Raw genomic sequence first — 19,462 nt, 5'->3', positions numbered from 1 at the left:
ACGAACAGGAGGATGTCCGTCTTGAGTATGCTTAAGTACCAGGTCATCTGAGCTTGCTCAGAAGCAACAAACTCAGGGAAAAAACAGCTCTCTTTGTGAACATCTTGGTTATCTACATCACTGAATCGGTCCCCTGCCTCAGATCCTAGTACTCCTGAGCCAACCTCTCCTGCTCTACCAATGGAACATATCTCGAGCGGAACATATCATAGAACTACTCCCATGTAACTGCAGCTTGCTGCTCTAGGGTTTATGAACTAGTAACAAGCCTCCACCAATCCTTCACTCCAGACTGAAGAAGATTCAGAGCGCACTTGACATTCTAGTCAGTTGGGCAAGAACACGTAAAGAAACATCCCTCCACGTCAGACATCCACCTCATGGATATGATCAGATCCTGGACCTCGTCAAATACCAGGGGCTTCGTATTGTCGAAGTCCCGGTACTTGAAAGCTCTCCCAGCGCCAATCCCTGCCGCATCGACGGTCGTAGTAGTTGCATCGGCGGTAGTCTCAGAAAGTGCAGCGTATCGGTCATCAAAGAACTCCATCATAGCAGCCTTGATAGACCCAAACAGCTCCAATATCTGCTCCCAGACAATAGAAACCACCTCCTCACGAATGATCTCCCTAACCTGGTCCTCAGTCAATCGTGGCCCATCCTGGCCACCTGTCCCGGCTCCTGATCCGGATCCCGACTTAAATCTCCTTGTGATCATCATACTGAAAATAAACCAGGGAGATATCAGATAAAATGCATATCATATCATGGCAACCAACTCCCAACAAAACCCTAGGGGTTGTGACTTCCCTGCTACGCATACAGGTCCTGTGCTTCCAGTAGTACGGGTACCCGTATTTATCTTAAAGGATCATCATAACGACCCTTACAACACTCATTGGAATATGCATACACCCTATTCTCACTTCCTAGAGAAAGACTATACATCCCTCAACGGGTCGGCTGACTCCACATAACTCATCCATGAAACTTCCACCAGCCCTGCAACACTCGTGTATGCTAATCATACATAACACTAGATCCTATAGATAGTGCCCACAACCAGACAAGGAACATGAAATAAGGCTAAATCAAACATTCTCATGCTATAAAATCTTAGTTATGTATAATTTTTATGCATACACTAAGCAACTACAGTAATGATGTCAAATCCATATAAGGAAGAACCCTAGGCTATCAGGCATCATATAATCAAGAAATTATACCATGCAATTCCTGAAGATCCCTAGCCTATCACTAGCTTGTTGATCTAATATAACATAATATCAAATAACAGTGTGGTAGCTTGGGGTCTACTTAATGGTTTCGGCTGATCGTACACATCATCTCCTTCATTGATTATTTCGAAAAAAAATTGGAAATAATGTTTTTTAAAACTCTAGCAACTCCTTAGTTTCAGACTGGATTCACATGGATGTTCCTCCAAATCCGTCAAACCAAGGCTCTGATACCAACTTGTAACATCTCAAAAAGCATGACAATTTTAAACTTTTTTAAAAACAACCCATAATCATAAAATCTTTAAAAAATCATTGTTTCCAATGTGCTTAACAATATAAGAGTATCCCAAAATCATAAGGCCATAAAGCAGGAGGATGTGTACGGTTACGTCTTCACCTTCCCGCGATCAACAGAAGTACCTGAAACAATAGACTAAAACTGTAAGCCAACACATAGTGAGTTTCCCACAAAGTACCACCACATAAACACAACAAACAACAACATGCATAAATGAGCCTTCATCCGGACTGGACCGCCTCACATGGACTACAACCTATCTAGATGGTTCCCGAGCCTTCGGCATGACTGCACCGCCTCGCAGGGCCTACAGCCTATCCGGACCGCTCGTCGGGCCTTAAGCCTGACTGGACCGCCTCATAGGGCCTACAATATATCCGGACCGCCCTGTGTATCTTGGCCTTCAACACAAAGTAGGACCGCCTCAACCTAACCAACCATAACATGTCGACATACACATAATAGAAAAAAGTATAACCAAGCATCAGACAATAGACAGATTTACTTATCACTACCGCATGCTATCATCTCGTATACCAAGATACCGATCTAACAAATCTCTACCGCATAATAACATACTATCATATAACAGGATATCCAATACAATGGGCCGGCCTTGGTGCCTTCGACCCGTAAGTATAGTGAGGAAGACTCGCCTCTCAATCTGAATATAATCCAAAATACCCAAAATACCCCTAATTCAAACTTGGTCAACCTTGGTCAAAGTCACAGTCAACACCTAGCCGAGTCAACCAGCCGAGCCAACCCTACCGAGTCGACTCAGCCGAGTATGTTGGACGTACCCTTCTGTACGCGGGGCGTACTCGGTGTTGACCAACTTACGGTGTGCTGACTGCGTATGTGCAACGTACCACTTGGTACGCCCAGTGTACGCACCCTGTCCAGCCCTTTTTCCATTAAGAGCTTAATGCTCTAAATCTCCACATCCAAAATCAGATCCAAGGCTAGAATATCATTACGAGTCATAAAGTTTGCAACTTTATGACTTTGCATGGACAATAAGTGCTTAAAACACGAACCCTCAACATCTTAATCTTGGATTAGATGTCTAAGCCCATAACTATTATTGGTATGTATTCGGCCCGAGAGTAGCATGATCCATTTGGGTTGCATGGCATCGGAACAATTGGATAGACAAAATGAGAAAAAGGATACTTATGATTTATATTAATATATTATAAGTTCTAATATATTAATATGAAGTCATATTATTTAATTAGTATTGATCAAGAATTAATTTAGAATTAATTTAGTGATCAAAAGGAACTAATTAAATATGGACTCTTATTTATATATAGGATGGGCCAAGTTCATTTAGGTTTGTCTAAGCTTTCATGGATAGTCCAAGGAGTTTTTAACCCATGGATCCTATGGAAATGAAAGGTCATGGGTATTAGGGTTTACATGAATGTAACCCTAATCCTCCACACTATATAAAGAGGTCTCTAGTTCATGAAATTGGTACTAATGTATAGTACACAAGAGGGAAAATCCGATTTCATAAGATTGAACATAAGTATTCTTCTTCTCTAGTTATTCCAAGGGTTTTTGGTGTTGTGTGAACCATTTGAGGTGCAACACTTGGGGCACTAAGCTCTTAAAGGTTCAAGACTTCAAGCTCTATCAAAAGGTATGTCATTATACTAGATTATTGTATTGTATATACTTCATATTATGCTAGTTAAAATGAAACCTTGGAATATTGAATATTTGCATGTATAATAGAGAAAACATAGATCCAAGGTTTATAGGGTTGCATGTACACCATAGGAGTGTTAGAATGCTTAAAACCCATCAGTGGTATCAGAGCCTAGGCTTGTTTCCTTTATACTTGATGCAAATTGCTGAAAATGTCGAATTTCTGCACAATGCCCTATTGAGTCGCCGAGTCCCTCATGGAACTTGACGAGTCCATGCGTATATTCAACCAACTCGCCGAGTCAGTTCTTGCACTCGACGAGTTGGCAGGCCTGAGTGCAGATTTTCGAGTTTTGGTGCTGGAATTGGTCTAGAATCATTACCTTAAACTATTTTGGACTTATAAAACTTGTTATTTGATGTGGTAATGATTTTGGTAAACCAATTTCAAGGTTATTATCAAAATTTCAAGTTTTATGTGTGTTTATATGATTCTTGAAATTGTTGATATGATTGTTCATACACTTATGAGTTTTGGTAGATCATACTAATTATTTGCAAATTGGTTGTTAGTTAATTCTTGATCTAAATGTTTTGTATAATGGAGTCCATAATTTGTCCTCAAGTTATGGATTACCAAAAGTCATTTCTTTTAAAGATCCATTAAAATCTCATAGGTTGCATAATTGAAGAGTCTTTCTCATAAATAGTTTTGTGGACTCCATAACTTGTCCTCAAGTTATGGATGTTCAAGAGTCTCTTCATTAAAGTTTTTTAAAACCTTAATTAAACTCATAAGTTATGAAAATCCAAAAGTTTTTTGAATTGTTCAAAACTTGCCCTCAAGTTTTGGAATTTGTAAAGTCTCATACACACTTTAATTCCAAACCCTAGAGTTTTAAAAGTTAAAATTCAACCCTTATACTTTATAGTATTATAAGTTAATAATATATATCTATATATGTATAAGAGCAAGTCAGTCTTACCGTTAGTAGGCCTCATTCACGAAGAGCAAGTCAGTCTTACCGTTAGTAGGCCTCATTCGGTCTATAGGGGGGGTATAAGGTTACTGCCTATAAAATGGCAGTTTAATGGGTGTCCACTCTCACCCACTGCTTCCTTGACTGGTGGAGGGTCGTTAGCCGAACGGGTAGGACAGGACTATAATTATCGCTTCATTAAAAGTATAATGATTATTATAAAGTAACTAAATGTTTTATAAAATCTCAATCTTAGTTACTTTAGGAAAATGTGAATTTGGTGCTAACCCATGAAATTACACTTTGCACCTTGGTTAAGTCGTTAGTGGAGCGTGTGTGGTTAACCGACACACTAACTTGGATTTAACAAGGTTGGCAAAGGGTGGATTAAGGTTTATCATAGATCGGTGGAACGCATGTGGTTAACCGGCACATCGATTAGGTGATAAAATTAAGAGTACCAAGTTAATTTGCATGGTTATTCACACCCTGTTTGTGATCCTCGGCATCCCAGTCACAAACTTGAGAGGGCACAATCGAGATTTAAACATGCCATTGAAAAGTTCAATGAATCTCAAAAGATCTAGGAGTTTCAAATCCAATTAAAACCTAATAATTTATTTCGTTTTTCGTGGTGGAAATTGGTGAATCGTCATTCGTCTACCTTCAAATATTTTGTAGCTTGGATTACGGCATCCCTCTTCCAAGTTATAAAATATTGTGTTTTGTCCTAGCCTTAATATTTCATATTGGGTGTTCTATTAAGGACTTAAATCAACTAACTTGAATTTCTCCCATTATAGATATCTAGTTCAGACAACTATGATCTTCCCAAATCTCTTGGAACAAGATTTCCTAATGAAGATGATGTCCCGCGATTGGATCATGGAAATCATACTTCTCTTCCTCCACCTCCTCCAATTATTCTCCCTGACCCACAAGCTCGAAGACTTGAAAAGTTCAAAATCACTCAAGCCCTACTCGCAATGAAACATAAAGATGGAAGACCTGTGTGTACTCATGTCTTAAAGATAAAGTCACACATTGACAGGTTGAGAATGTTGGGTGTCGTTATCCCAAGGAAGTTGGCTATTGACTGGGTTCTTCAGTCACTTCCTGAGTCATATAGTGAGTTCATTAAGGACTGCTATGTGACAGATCACGACATGACCCTTGTTGATCTTTCTTATTTGCTTGTTGCTGCTGAATCAGAAATGTTTTGGCACACTGGAAAAGTAAATTTGGGTGGAAGGTCTATTTCTCAAATTTCCATGGACATTGACAATCGTAACATTGGAAGTCCAGAAAATCTTTCTCTTCCCAATGGAAAGGGATCAGCCTTGGTGAAGTCGGTTGACCAAAAGGTAAAGGGAAAGGCTCAGTCTGTGATAGTCCCGTGTACCATTCCCAATGAGTCTATATGTTTTTATTGTCAAGAGAAGGGGCATTGGTTGCAAAGCTGCCCTGACTACTTGAAAGATCTGAGAGAAGGAAGAATCAAAAAGTTTGACTCTACTTCAGGTAAGTCCACTATCTAACTCAATTAAGTTCCTAATTGATGATTCTTAATACATGATGTGACTAGGTTGCATTTTGATGTTTTGCAGGATCAAGCAAAAGGGAGGAAGCTTAAAAGAAGAGTATGCTGAATCTGATCGCGAAGATGGATTTCATTCGCATGGTTCGAAGAACGGATTTTTGAGCTACTACTTAGGGGTTATGATAGATTGCTAGGAAATATGTAATAACATAGTTTTCATTTAAAGTTGCATTGTAAGAAAAAAGTTTTTTCCGCATTTTATAAATAAATAAAATTTGTTTTGTTTTGTTTTATATCTCCTTGCAATGACATTCATGGAAAATTGATGTTTGTATGTTTCTAGCAATATTGGAAATATGAATTTGATTCTTTCATTTGTGGTAGTGTCTAAATTTACCAAATAAGGAAAGATTCTCATCACCCAAGTTTCAATTGGACCGAAACTTGGAATCATGCAGGTTGTATTGTATGATGAATGAGAATTTTCATCTTTGGAAAATTAATACTAATTCCTTATTCACATGTATATGTGAGTTAAGTGAAGGACAAAGGGATCGAGTACACTTGGTTGTGCGGTGGTCAGGTCCACCACAAGGATCGATAAGGCTATTCGTCATGATTTACTAAAAGGTAGTAAATATGATTACACTTACAAGTATAAGTGTAATTCTGAAACATTGGAAAAGTTTCAGTGTATGGCAGGACGGATGAGAAGAATCAAATTAGGCCAAAAGATAAAAGTTACTCGAATCTGAAAAGATAGAAGACTACTTTAGTATCATGTTTTATGATCATCTTAATGATTATGAAACCATATCACAATTCATCATCTAAGGACATCTTAGTGCATTCTTATGACTAAGAAGAGGAGTCATGAATTGTTGAAGTGGTTAAATCAAGAAGATGAGTCATACTTCGTTCCAAAAAAAATCTTAGAGTCATACTCCAAGATTGTAACTTGAGTGACATAATCTTTAGAAGGTTTATAACACTTGTCAAATGTAGAATAAGATGTTTCTTATTGTTGTACATTTGAAATTGGCAAGTTGTGATGTCTTGGATAAGATAGAGACCAACTGTGACCAATTGTGTGAAGTGTTATCCTGATAAGAATCCGAACTAACTCTTGAATATTTGCTTTATCAAGGAATGGTTCTTGACAAGAGAATCTTATATGTCAAGAGGTCAGTGGGAGTCTTAAAGATCTTGAAAAGTTTCAAGAACTAATCAAGAACAAAACTTGTAGTTTATCACTAGCACACGACTTGAGGTTTGTAACCTATCGTGTTGACATATTCTTATTTATGTGCCCATTCTAGTTAAAGTTGAATATGCATCTGAGTTCTACAAGTTCTCAATTGTTTGCATAACAACTTGGAAGAAATGGTAGGCCTTGTGCTGCCAAGTGGCAAAAAAAAAGTTAAGATTGCACAAGTTTAGTCCATATGAGTTTGGATTTGTCACTAACATTGTCTTGTGATTATGATTTTGACAAATTCACATGGATATGAACACATACATCATAAAATCTAAGTGTCATAAGGTTTCTCTCCGATTCATGAAAATGATTGTGAGGAAACGCTTTCACTAAGTGGATTTTAAGTAGATAGCAATTGTGATATTTGCATTCTCAAATTCGTTAGTGGAGCGTGTGTGGTTAACCGGCACACTAACATGGACTTGCGAGAAATGGCAAAGGTCTAAACAATTGAGACTATGATTACGACATCCCTTTTCATAGTTCTAAAAATTGTTTAGACACACATGTGAGCTATCTAAGGAAAGGTGTATGATTTTGATAAAGTTTTATCAAAGCATCTCGTATCAGAAATCTGAACTTTTGTAAGAAAGTCAATAAAGTATTGATTTCTATAAGTCCAACTGATTTTTGGATACATGTCAAAGCTAGTGGGAGCATAAGTGTTATGCTAACAATTATCATGTTAGTGGGAGCATGATAATTATGATAAGTGTTGCAAGTTAGCAATGTTAATTATAGAAAACAAAACTTTCAATTGGGAAAAGTTGTTTTGCTATAATTAAGGGAGAGTAAATTATACTTTATTTCAATTCTAAAAGCTTAGATTGAGATTTTAATCATCTTTAGTCAAGGATATATATATATATATATATATATATATATATATATATATATATATATATATATATATATATATATGAATTTTATGTTGGAATGGTTCCACATAAGGAAATTCTATATATATTGCGTTCTCAAATTTCGATTATGATTATGGCATCCCTCTTCATAGTCGAATTATGAAAACATGGCAAATAAAAAATATTGTAGCAAAACGCTGGTTTAGGATCATGTCTTTATGTGAGACATCATGAATCGTGTCCCATATAATTCGGGTATAGGATCGATTACATGTGCTATAATATTTATCCTTTCAAAATTTTCCAAATGCCTAGGGCATTAAGAGGGGGAAAAAGTCTAGAATTGGATATGACTAAAATGATTAAGCAATTGTTGAGGACAATCTGAGGTTTTACCAAAGATTGGTTGCTCATGGACAGCTGGAAGTATGGTGTAAATTTTTTGGAAAGGACCGTATTGACATATTCTGAAAAAGAGGAAACTCTTGTTCAGAAGTGATAGTCAAAATGTGAATATGGAAATGTTTCAATAGATGGAAGTTATTCATTAAATCTGTGTAAGATTAGAAAATTTAATGCAAGAAGGATGTTCAAAGGAATGTACTTTGAATTTGAGACTTCGTTTCCATGGAATTGATCTCCATTGGAATACTCTGTAATGTCTGTTGACAAGTCTTTGGACTTTGTGCATAGTCATTACGAGAGGATCGGTGCATATAAGTTTAGAATCTAACAGAGTTCGGTAAATGGAAGAAATTTGGAATGCTTACATTTACGATAAGGATTGGGATTGTGAAATGAGAATCATTGGAATTATGTTCAATTGATCTATTCCACAAAGTAAGGATCATAGACAAACATAGTGTGCATACTTGGTGTATGGCATAACTATTGTTTGGACAAACATAGTGTGCATGCTTGGAACATGGCATGACTATTGTTTTAATTCAGGTATTAAGTTGGTTATTTGAAACATTATGCAATGAATAATGTGTAATCAATATGGTGATAACTAAAAGGTGTTTTATTTATATTCATAAGTTCTGAGACCATATTGGATTTGATTGTTCTTGTGTTTCACTTTGCATGTTTTGACTTCCCGACTAACTAGGTTATTCAAACTATCCACAGTCGATCATACGTTGGAAGTAAGTATTGAGGCAAGACTGTCATGAAGGGTCTGTAGTTTGTCTAGGACAAAGTGGCTGCAGTGTTCATGAGTGCTCCTGGAATGAGATTCGAGTATTGGATTCAACCCACGCTCATTTGAATCACTTCATGGAGTTTATCATGAGTGAATCATGAGACGATAATATCTTATATTCTTCAAATCTAGAGATATGAGTTGTTGACTATGAGTTGGTTATACATTGATTGTACGAAAACGCATTGGTAACTCGATGTTATAAAACGTGCCTTTGTGTATGATTCAACAAGTAGTAGAACAAGCATATGAGTCGATGTTTATCCATTCCTTTTACCCTTGGAGGGATAAAAGAGATATCTGTGGGCCCCTCGATGATTTAGTGATGACACCCGTAAGTGCTTGGCCAAGCCTGGACTGATTTTATTTGTTCAATTAGTCAGTTGTCATAAATCAGAAATCGGGAAACAACAGATGGACAGAGAGAATGATTAAAATCCATGTTTCAGTCCATATGATATCTAGAATGGAGGAATATATGATCCCTTATCTAATGGACATGTCATTTGACTAGGTCAGAGTTCGGTAGCGGCTTTGAGAGCTACGATTGCTAGTCGGGATCTTGGAGTCATACACAATAATAGTTTTAGACTTATCCAAGTGGGAAACTGTTGGATTAGATGTCTAAGCCCATAACTATTATTGGTATGTATTCGACCCGAGAGTAGCATGGTCCATTTGGGTTGCATGACATCGGAACAATTGGATAGACAAAATGAGAAAAAGGATACTTATGATTTATATTAATATATTATAAGTTCTAATATATTAATATGAAATCATATTATTTAATTAGTATTGATCAATAATTAATTTAGAATTAATTTAGTGATCAAAAGGAACTAATTAAATATGGACTCTTATTTATATATAGGATGGGACAAGTTCATTTAGGATGGACTAAGCTTTCATGGATAGTCCATGGAGTTTTTAACCCATGGATCCTATGGAAATGAACGGTCATGGGTATTAGGGTTTACATGAATGTAACCCTAATCCTCCACACTATATAAAGAGATCTCTAGTTCATGAAATTGGTACTAGTGTATAGTACACAAGAGGGCAAATCCGATTTCATAAGAGTGAACATAAGTATTCTTCTTCTCTAGATATTCCAAGGGTTTTTGGTGTTGTGTGAACCATTTGAGGTGCAACACTTGGGGCACTAAGCTCTTAAAGGTTCAAGACTTCAAGCTCTATCAAAAGGTATGTCATTCTACTAGATTATTGTATTGTATATACTTCATATTATGCTAGTTAGGATGAAACCTTGGCATATTGAATATTTGCATGTATAATAGAGAAAACATAGATCCAAGGTTTATAGGGTTGCATGTACACCATAGGAGTGTTAGAATGCTCAAAACCCATCACTTAATGCATTAAGACCATCCAAAACATGCATGGAGTGAAACTAACCCTCAAGAACACACTTTTATGACTCAAGACCCCTCCTAAGGTCTGAAAGGACAACTTATTGGGTCAAGAACATGCCATGCTCAGGAATCACCATTTTTGGGACAAAAAGTGTCTTAAAAGAGGAAATGCTTAGATCTACAAGATGGAGTGATCAAGATGAGAACTTTATACCTCCTGGAGGTTGCTATCAAGAAAGAAATCTCAGATCCAAGGTGCTTCCAAGCTCCAAGCTCTTCTCCCACCTTCTTCTTCTTTTTCAAGAACACCTCCAAACACTTCAAAAGGGCTCAAAATTTCACTCTTCTCACTTAGGGTTGCTTGGGATCGTTTATCACAGAGGGAGGCTGAAGGGAAGTGAGGAAATGAAGAGTTAAGGATGCTTTTATATGAACCAAACCCTAAAATTTGGGGTTTTCATCTTCCTTACGTACGCCTCAAGTACGAGGTGTACGCCCAGTGTACTAGGGCGCGCCCTAGTATGCCTAGCATACAGAACGTACGCTTACCGTACTAAGCGTGGTCGAAATTACCATATCGCCACTATGCGCGAATTTACAATCCCTTTCACTCCCAAGGGTTAATATATATATATATATATATATATATACACACACACACATACACACACACACACACACACATATATATATATCTAGGGTTAAGTTCATTTGATACTATTAAATTTTATGAGACATGGGGACAAGATCTCAACCATTCATCTTTGATTTTGTATGGTTGTCATTAAATCCAATTTAATTCAATTAAAACATTATGGACGGTGGCAGTTTTGCAATTATCTCAAAGTTCAGGATTTGAAAAGGACACATAGGGGTAATTATGACAATTTACGTTCTATTTGTATTCTAACGTCATTCAATATCTCTGCAGATTTTTCTTCATCCAAAATCCCCTCTTCACATACGATCTCAAATTCAATTGCGATCCAAATTTATGGATTCGAAACCTTAGAAACATAATCGTGAATGGATCTACCTCAAATTAAGCTCAGTTACATCGTTTTCTACCCTTTTTATTCTAATCGATCGTCAAGAATGGATCCTTCGATACAATCTGATTTTGATTCTACATTAAACCTCCCCAAAACTTATTATGTGATTTTAACTCTAGCGCTTCTGATTCCGATTTTGAATCTAATGTATCATCAGCTCGTTAGTTTATGTTAATAAACAATAAAAACTTCTCAGCACAACAAATTTCCGCCAATCCTTTAACTGGTACTTCTTTTCATGATTCTCAATTAAGAAAGGATTTTCTCATCAAGTAACAAAAGATTCCACTAACTCATCTTTGGCTGTTAACAATTTCATTGGTAATAAATCTACAATTCAAGATATGTTATTATGCATAAATGAATTTATTCACAAAATATGTAGAGATATTCCTGGTATTTCAAATATAATTTGATTCAAGATCTTATTTTGTTTGATTTATCTTATTATCTAGTAAAAATCTAGTAAATAAATGTTTGATAACTTGATATTCTACATATTCTAATTTGATAAGTCATAACTTACTTCTTATATTGATTTTTGATGTTATTTTGTTTGAGTAATTGGATTATCTAGAAAAAATTTAGTGAAATATTGTTTGATAACTTGATATTCTGAGTATTCTGGTTTGATAAGTTATATGGTACTTCTTAATTTGATTCAGATGTTACTTTGTTTGATTAGTTAGATGATCCAGTAAAAATATTAGTAAAATACTCTTTGATAACTTAATATTCTAGGTATTCTGATTTGTTAAGTTAGGTGTTACTTCATAAATTTGAATTCAGATGTTATTTTATTGATTAACTAGATGTTACTGCTTACTTTGATAAGTCAAAATTATAATATGTTTTGAGAATTTGTTATTCTATCTTGACATAATCGAATTCGTCTCTTTATGTTTTATTTTAATAATATCTAATTCGGATTTAGATTCTAGATAATGTAGATTCTAAATCATCTCTTGTAATAGGCTTCAGGAAGTTATTATTCTATTTATTCTAATTTATGAATTACTTTTCTGAGATTTATATTGTAGCTATGGTTAGCGTTTGATCCAGATTCACAATAGCTTGGGCTAGAAAAGAACTTTATTGTAGTTTCGGTTAAATATTTTTGAATTTGTTTATTGTAGCTAGGATTAGTGTTTGATACACATTAAAAGTTAATGAAATTGCTGGTTTAGGTTGGTGGTGTCTATTAACATAAAGGGCTGATTAGGTTATCAGATGTTTTGTATTTTATATAATATTAAGTTTCTTGTTTGAATTATACTACATATTAATAATCGAAATTAAAGGAATATAAACTTTATTTGGAGTCAGTACCATGTGGACAGTTATGTTCTTTTGTTATTTTATCTCATAGATTCTACTTTGTGTAATGTTAATAATGTCTTGCACATATTAGATTTTTGTAAAATTAAATGTGAAAATAAAATAAAATTTTCTAATTGTAATTATTTATTAAACAATTTTCATGTTGTTAATTATTGTCAGAATGTTAGAATATTCTAGTATATTAAATTGTTTGTTTATATCCTAGTTTTATTGTTTTAATAAAAGTATGGTTTATGTTTTCATACAGTTGAAATGAAGAAATTACTAATTCAAGGGAAAAATGAGTTTTTGATCCTGAAAGAAAGAATGTTGAATAATTTCTATCAACGAAAATACATAAAGGCAAAAAAAGTCATACTTCATGATACCTCGTATGATAGCTCGTCATCTGATCGAGACGCGTCAACAGAATATGAACAAGTATAGTACTTGTAATGTTTTAATTTATGTCATGTAATGTTAGTAAGATCTTTCTCATATTATATGCGTTTATATTTAAAGTTTGTATGTACAACATTCTATTAAAATTAGGCTTTTTTTATACTCTTATAGAATAATGTTCTAGCCTATTCTAAGTTATATGTAGAATATTTTAATAGAATAATGTTTTACGTTTTCAATTGAATAAGTTGATTTAGTACATGTAAATAATGTGTATATATAGAATATTCTAATATAATAATATTATATATGACCTCTTTTCAAAAGTTATATGTTGAATATTATGATAGAATAATGTTTTCGAATATTTTAAGTTATATGTAGAATATTCTACTAGAATACTTCTTAATTAAAATTAGGCTTCTTTATACTCTTATAGAATAATGTTCTAGCATATTCTAAGTTATATGTAGAATTTTCTAATAGAATAATGTTCGACGTTTTCAATTGAATAAGTTGATTTACTACATATAGATAATGTGTATATATAGAATATTCTAATATAATAATATTGTATATGACCTCTTTTCAAAAGTTATATGTAGAATATTATGATATAATAATGTTCTCGGATATTTTAAGTTATATGTAGAATATTCTAATAGAATATTTGTTAATTAAAATTAGGCTTTTTTATATTCTTATAGAATAATGTTCTAGGATATTCTAAGTTATATGTAGAATATTCTAATAGAATAATGTTCTACATTTTCAATTGAATAAGCTGATTTACTATATATAAATAATGTGTATATATAAAATATTCTAATATAATAATATTGTATGTGACCTCTTTTCAAAAGTTATATGTAGAATATTATGATAAAATAATGTTCTCGGATATTTTAAGTTATATGTAGAATATTCTAATAGAATAATTCTTAATTAAATTAGGCTTTTTTATACTCTTATAGAATAATGATCTAGGATATTCTAAGTTATAAGTAGAATATTCTAATAGAATAATTCTTAATTAAAATTAGAATAATTTATAGGAAACCAAAGTAATTTAAAGAAAACATAATTTTAGTAACAAGAGTAAGTATGTTGTTATTTTACGTAATTCTAAGTATTTTGATATGACAAGCTTATGGTTATATAACTGATATTCTAGGTATTATGATAAGATAAATCATATGTTACTTCATAACTTGATTTTCGTTGATTTTATTTAGATGATATAGGCTTTTGTAACATTGAACTCTATATGTTTATCGTTTTTTTACAATTTATAATATAGGTTTACAGTTTATAATGTTAATATTATGTAATTGTTTGTATTAACATTAATCTTACAAATGTGATCAATTTACAAAGGTTCTAGTTATATATTTCTTATATTGGTTAATAAGTAAAAGTAGGTTGTTATAATGAGTGAAAAAGTAAAGCAATTTCCATACTAGTAGTAAGAGTAAATCATGTTGCTACTTTTCCGTATTTAAAGATATTATGATCTGACAGGCTTATGGTTCATAGACAATATTCTAGGTAATTCTAGGTATTATGATTTTATATGTTTTAGAATGTTGTAACAGTGTGAACTTTATGATAAATTTTATATACTACATAATAAAATTGATTGGTTAGAAAATCGAATATATTTAGAATACATTGTTTATATTGGTATGAAAGTTAAAGTATGTTACTTTTTTCTGTAATTCTTGGTATTATAAAATCATGATGGTTTGAGCATCATATTTCAAGTTTGTACCATAAAAAATCTATCATAAGGATTTTTATACCATACAAAATCCAGACAATTTGAAAATCACTTTTCATGGCTAGCTAATTTTATAAGATCTGGAGATAAGGAATCCGGTATCAAACTTGATAAAGAATTATTTGTACAGAACGATAGTATTTGACAAAGACCCCTATTAGCATTATGTTGAGCAAATTCCTCAACTTGTTCATTCAGATTTGATAAATCCCTATTTAATTTCTCTAGATCACTAAAAAGCTTTTATCTTTGGTAATCAAGTATAATATGTGTATGTTGTTTATGATCTGCATCATCGAGTTTTTTAGAATCACAAGAGTCATATGTTGAGTCCATATCTTAATCTGTATGGTTTGAACCATGAAAATAAAAGATTTCATTTTCTTAAATATAATATTAAATAGAAAAATGATTAATATGATGTTCTATTGCTAAAGCTGACTAATCTACCATTGAATGTTTAATTAAGCGGCTTAATCAGGGTTTTTTTAGCAACAAGATCAAAAATGATCAATGGACATAATTTGGTCCCTTTGTCTCACAAAATTCCTTTTGTCTCAAATGAACCTCTACCAATATATATATATATATATATATATATATATATATATATATATATGTGTGTGTGTGTGTGTGTGTGTGTGTGTGTGTGCGCGTTTATATTTTGTTAAACCGAGTATATAAAAAAATTATTTTTTACAACCTTAGGTTCATATATATGAATTTTTAAAATAAATTAACAAGTAAATTTTTTAAAAGTAAAACAAATTTCTATGAGTAGAAAAATCTTAAAAGGTACATACACAAACTAAGAAGTAGTAATTTTGAAAAATTAAAAAACTAAATTAAGATATGCACAATTTTAGTTGTAAAAAAAGATGTAAATAAAATTATAAAAACTAATTTTCAAAATAAACTGTCTTAAAAAAACATATAAAAATCCATTTGATAAAGTAAGTCGAAAAAGATTTATAAAAAGAGCTTTGAACCCAAAATATAAAACCATGTTTGCAAAATTTCAAAATTTTGTAAAAAGGGTTTGGGGTTAAATTCATAACAAAAAGTAAGACTAGCAAAAATGTGAAATTGAAAACCTGATGCAAATTTACTCCGGGCTTATAGTGCGATTACGGGTTTAACCTTGAGCTGAATTGTATGACTTGCAAAAAAATTCAGGCCATTCTTTACGAACCCCTGACATCCTATTCATAATTCCAAGTGTCTGTTAGTGTAGCAATACTTATTTTTTTTATTCTTTTAAACCAATTTTCTGCTGGCCTATCGACAAAGGCAATGTACTCTCCATATATGAGGTTGTTCAAGTGTTCAAGTCCTAGATTTTTCAATTAAGAGTTGGCCGGGAGAGGTTATGCTTCATTGTTTTAGCGGATCACCAAATGGAGAACCCAATACCCTATCCTCACAAAGCGGAAAAACATTATGGGCGGCTGAAAATCTATTATACCTTTTAATTTTTACACTTTTCAAGTGATATATTATTTCTAAATTTTCTCACTCTAGTAATAATTTACAAGGATTTGTAAAACTAACTAATTAATATAGTTCCAGATGATCCTTGGAATTGAATCGGTTTGAAACCGGAACCGAATTCAACAGATTACATGAACAGTGAACCGGATCGTTGGTGCAAGTAGCTGTTTTTCGATTATTTTTCAGAATATAAATGATTTTTGTAATTTGCACTATTAACAACAATTCTCTATCAAAATGGATCCGGTTTTGTAACCATGAATAACAATGCATTTTCAAAATGGAACCAAGACTAGTAATGCACTTTCAAAGTGGAACCAATAGTTGTATTACCAAGACTAGCAACACACTTTCAAATTGGAGCAAAAATGGCAATACACTTTCAAAATGGAACTAAAAATAGGAATGGGCTTTCAACCACCACATATTGAAGAACTAAGTATTCACAAAATAAAAAAATAAAATTAAACTTTCATATATAAAAATGATAAAAAAAAAGTGGGACAAAATAAAAAATAAAAATAAAAATTGTGCTGAAACAGAAAAAATTATAGCATTGATACGTTGTCTTTTGAGGCCCGTAGCTGATTCTGTAGTTAAACAAAATATGTCTTTTACAGTCTAAAATAAAATACAAACACCAAATTACATGCTGGAAAAGAAATCAAGTAACTTTGACTTCATATGATTGATTTATACGTAGGGACATAATAAAAAAATGTTGAAACAAAAAAAAAACCGCATCATCGATATGCTATCTTTCGGGGCTTGTATCTAATTCAAAATTTAACAAAAATATTACTTTTTAGATACTAAAATAAAGTACAATCGCCAAATTACATGTATGAAAAAAAATCAAGTAGTTCCGACTTCATATGAATCACTTATGTGTATTTTAGAAAACGGGACAACTAATGTTTTCATAAAAACGATTTGCATGGACTTTTTACTCTAAATTTTCCGGTCTGGTTCCGATTTTTTAACCGGGTTTTGTAGGATCGAACGAGTGTTAGAACTGGGATTGAATTTTCTTAATGTGAAGAACCGATAACCGAACCTTTATAGTAAATCCGGCCCGGTTCCACTCTGATTCCGGTTATTTCGGTTTTAAAGCTCATGCCTAACTTGAAGTTATTTATATGTATATGTATGTATTTAGTTATATATGATTGTCGTCTTTGTATGTCAATATCCATATAACGAAAATGGTTAAATATAAATATGTATTTACGTATAATCAAGGTTTTAAATAACGTTAGGTGTGACTTGGCGGCAATGTTAAGACTCAAGCTTTTTAGAGCCGTGTGTAGTCACGTCGTTTGTAAGACGTGACTTAAGATGACAATTTTGTATATAATTATTAATTTATATATATTTTCTATTATTATTCATTTTTATATACATATATGACTTAAGACAACATTTTTTTAATGTTTGACGACAAATAAAAACCTTGGAGCCATGACGTGCCATAAAAGAAACAAAGAAACGACAACCAAATTTTTAGAACCTTACTTATGATTAATATCACATGCAAAGATGCACTTTAATTCCATAACTCAGCGGCAGGGCCAGTTTTTAGCACAAAGTTGTGGTCACACCCCACCCCCCTTTATCTCTTTCTTACGCTTGGTTTGGTCCCATCTTATTTCCTTTTTTCTCGTTACCACTATAAACTTCAATTCGTCTATCACATCAATCTTAAAATCATCCCTTAATTGCATGTGATCCATCACCTTCATTCTTTTCCTTTCTTTACAACTTTACAACATCCTAAACACAACTGAAGTTAGTTAGGATATCTATTAATTATGTGTAAGTACATCAAATAATAACAATAGTAACAATGCAATGATATGGTAACACTAATCAAGATTCTATATATACGACTAACGTTTTCTCTATATATTTCTAACCATCCTCCCTCCCTCTTCATCATATTTAACTCATAATATGCCTTCAGTTTACTCAACCCCGTTTCACAAAATGGAAAACGCATCCCTATTATCATTGCTACAAAACACCACTCGTAGCAGAAAACCCTCCAAGACAGGAGGAGGGATCTTTCGTATGTTCAAGCTTCTTCCCATGTTGACCTCCGGTTGCAAGATGGTGGCACTGCTAGGGAAGCCACGGAAACTACTAACAGATAACGCCACCACTGGGACGTTATTTGGCTACAGGAGAGGGCGAGTCAGTTTGGCCATTCAAGAGGATCCACATCGCCTCCCAGTGTTTGTCATTGAGCTCCCAATGCACTCGGTTGCATTCCAGAAGGAAATGGCGTCAGATATGGTGAGGTTATCTCTAGAAAGTGAGACAACAAGTCGCAAGAAGAAGGTGTTGGAGGAGTTTGTGTGGGCGGTTTATTGTAACGGGAGGAAATATGGATATTCAATAAGGAGGACACAGATGACGGATGATGAGCTCCATGTTATGCAATCCTTAAGGGGTGTATCCATGGGTGCTGGAGTTCTTCCAGGCTTATCGGAAAAAGATTATGCGGTTGATGGAGAGTTGACGTATATGAGGGCAAGGTTTGAAAGAGTGGCTGGAAGCAAGGATTCTGAAGCTTTTCATATGATTAATCCTGATGGTGCTGACGATGGCCAGGAATTAAGCATTTTCTTTGTAAGAGTACACTGAAAACATACAATAAAATAAAAAGCGAATTTATAAATATATATAGAAATTCGTCAATTTGATTTGCGAACATCTTACTTATTTTATTATTTACTGAATGGTATTGTAGCCGGAGATTTGATGGGGTTTTTTTTTTTTATTCTTTCGTTTAGATGATGTTAAAATAAATATCCATTAGCAATATAATGGTTGTAGATATTAAAGTTTTTTTTTTTTTTTTTTTTTTTTTTTTTTTTAATCTAACATAATATTATCAATCAAAAACTACCTAGTAGTTAAATCACAGCTTACATATTACACGAAATTGGTAACATCTAATTTACTATATATATGATGAAACCCAAGAAGAAGATGCAAC

General features: G+C 33.2%; 1 protein-coding gene across 1 annotated transcript; it reads left to right on the top strand.

Annotated features, from left to right (window-relative positions):
* The first annotated feature begins 18,318 nt into the window (after positions 1-18,318).
* Positions 18,319-19,161, top strand: LOC145108465 (protein MIZU-KUSSEI 1-like). The gene has a single exon (XM_079045488.1). The coding sequence runs from the start codon at positions 18,415-18,417 to the stop codon at positions 19,105-19,107; it is 693 nt and encodes a 230-aa protein (XP_078901614.1). The 5' UTR covers positions 18,319-18,414; the 3' UTR covers positions 19,108-19,161.
* The last annotated feature ends 301 nt before the right edge of the window (positions 19,162-19,462 follow it).

The sequence above is a fragment of the Lactuca virosa genome, chromosome 4 (genome assembly GCF_052849685.1).
Source record: "Lactuca virosa cultivar CGN04683 chromosome 4, Lactuca_virosa_CGN04683_v6, whole genome shotgun sequence".
Taxonomy (NCBI): Eukaryota; Viridiplantae; Streptophyta; class Magnoliopsida; order Asterales; family Asteraceae; genus Lactuca; species Lactuca virosa.
Note: the sequence above shows the minus strand (reverse complement) of the source record. Positions and strands in the feature narration are given on the sequence as shown.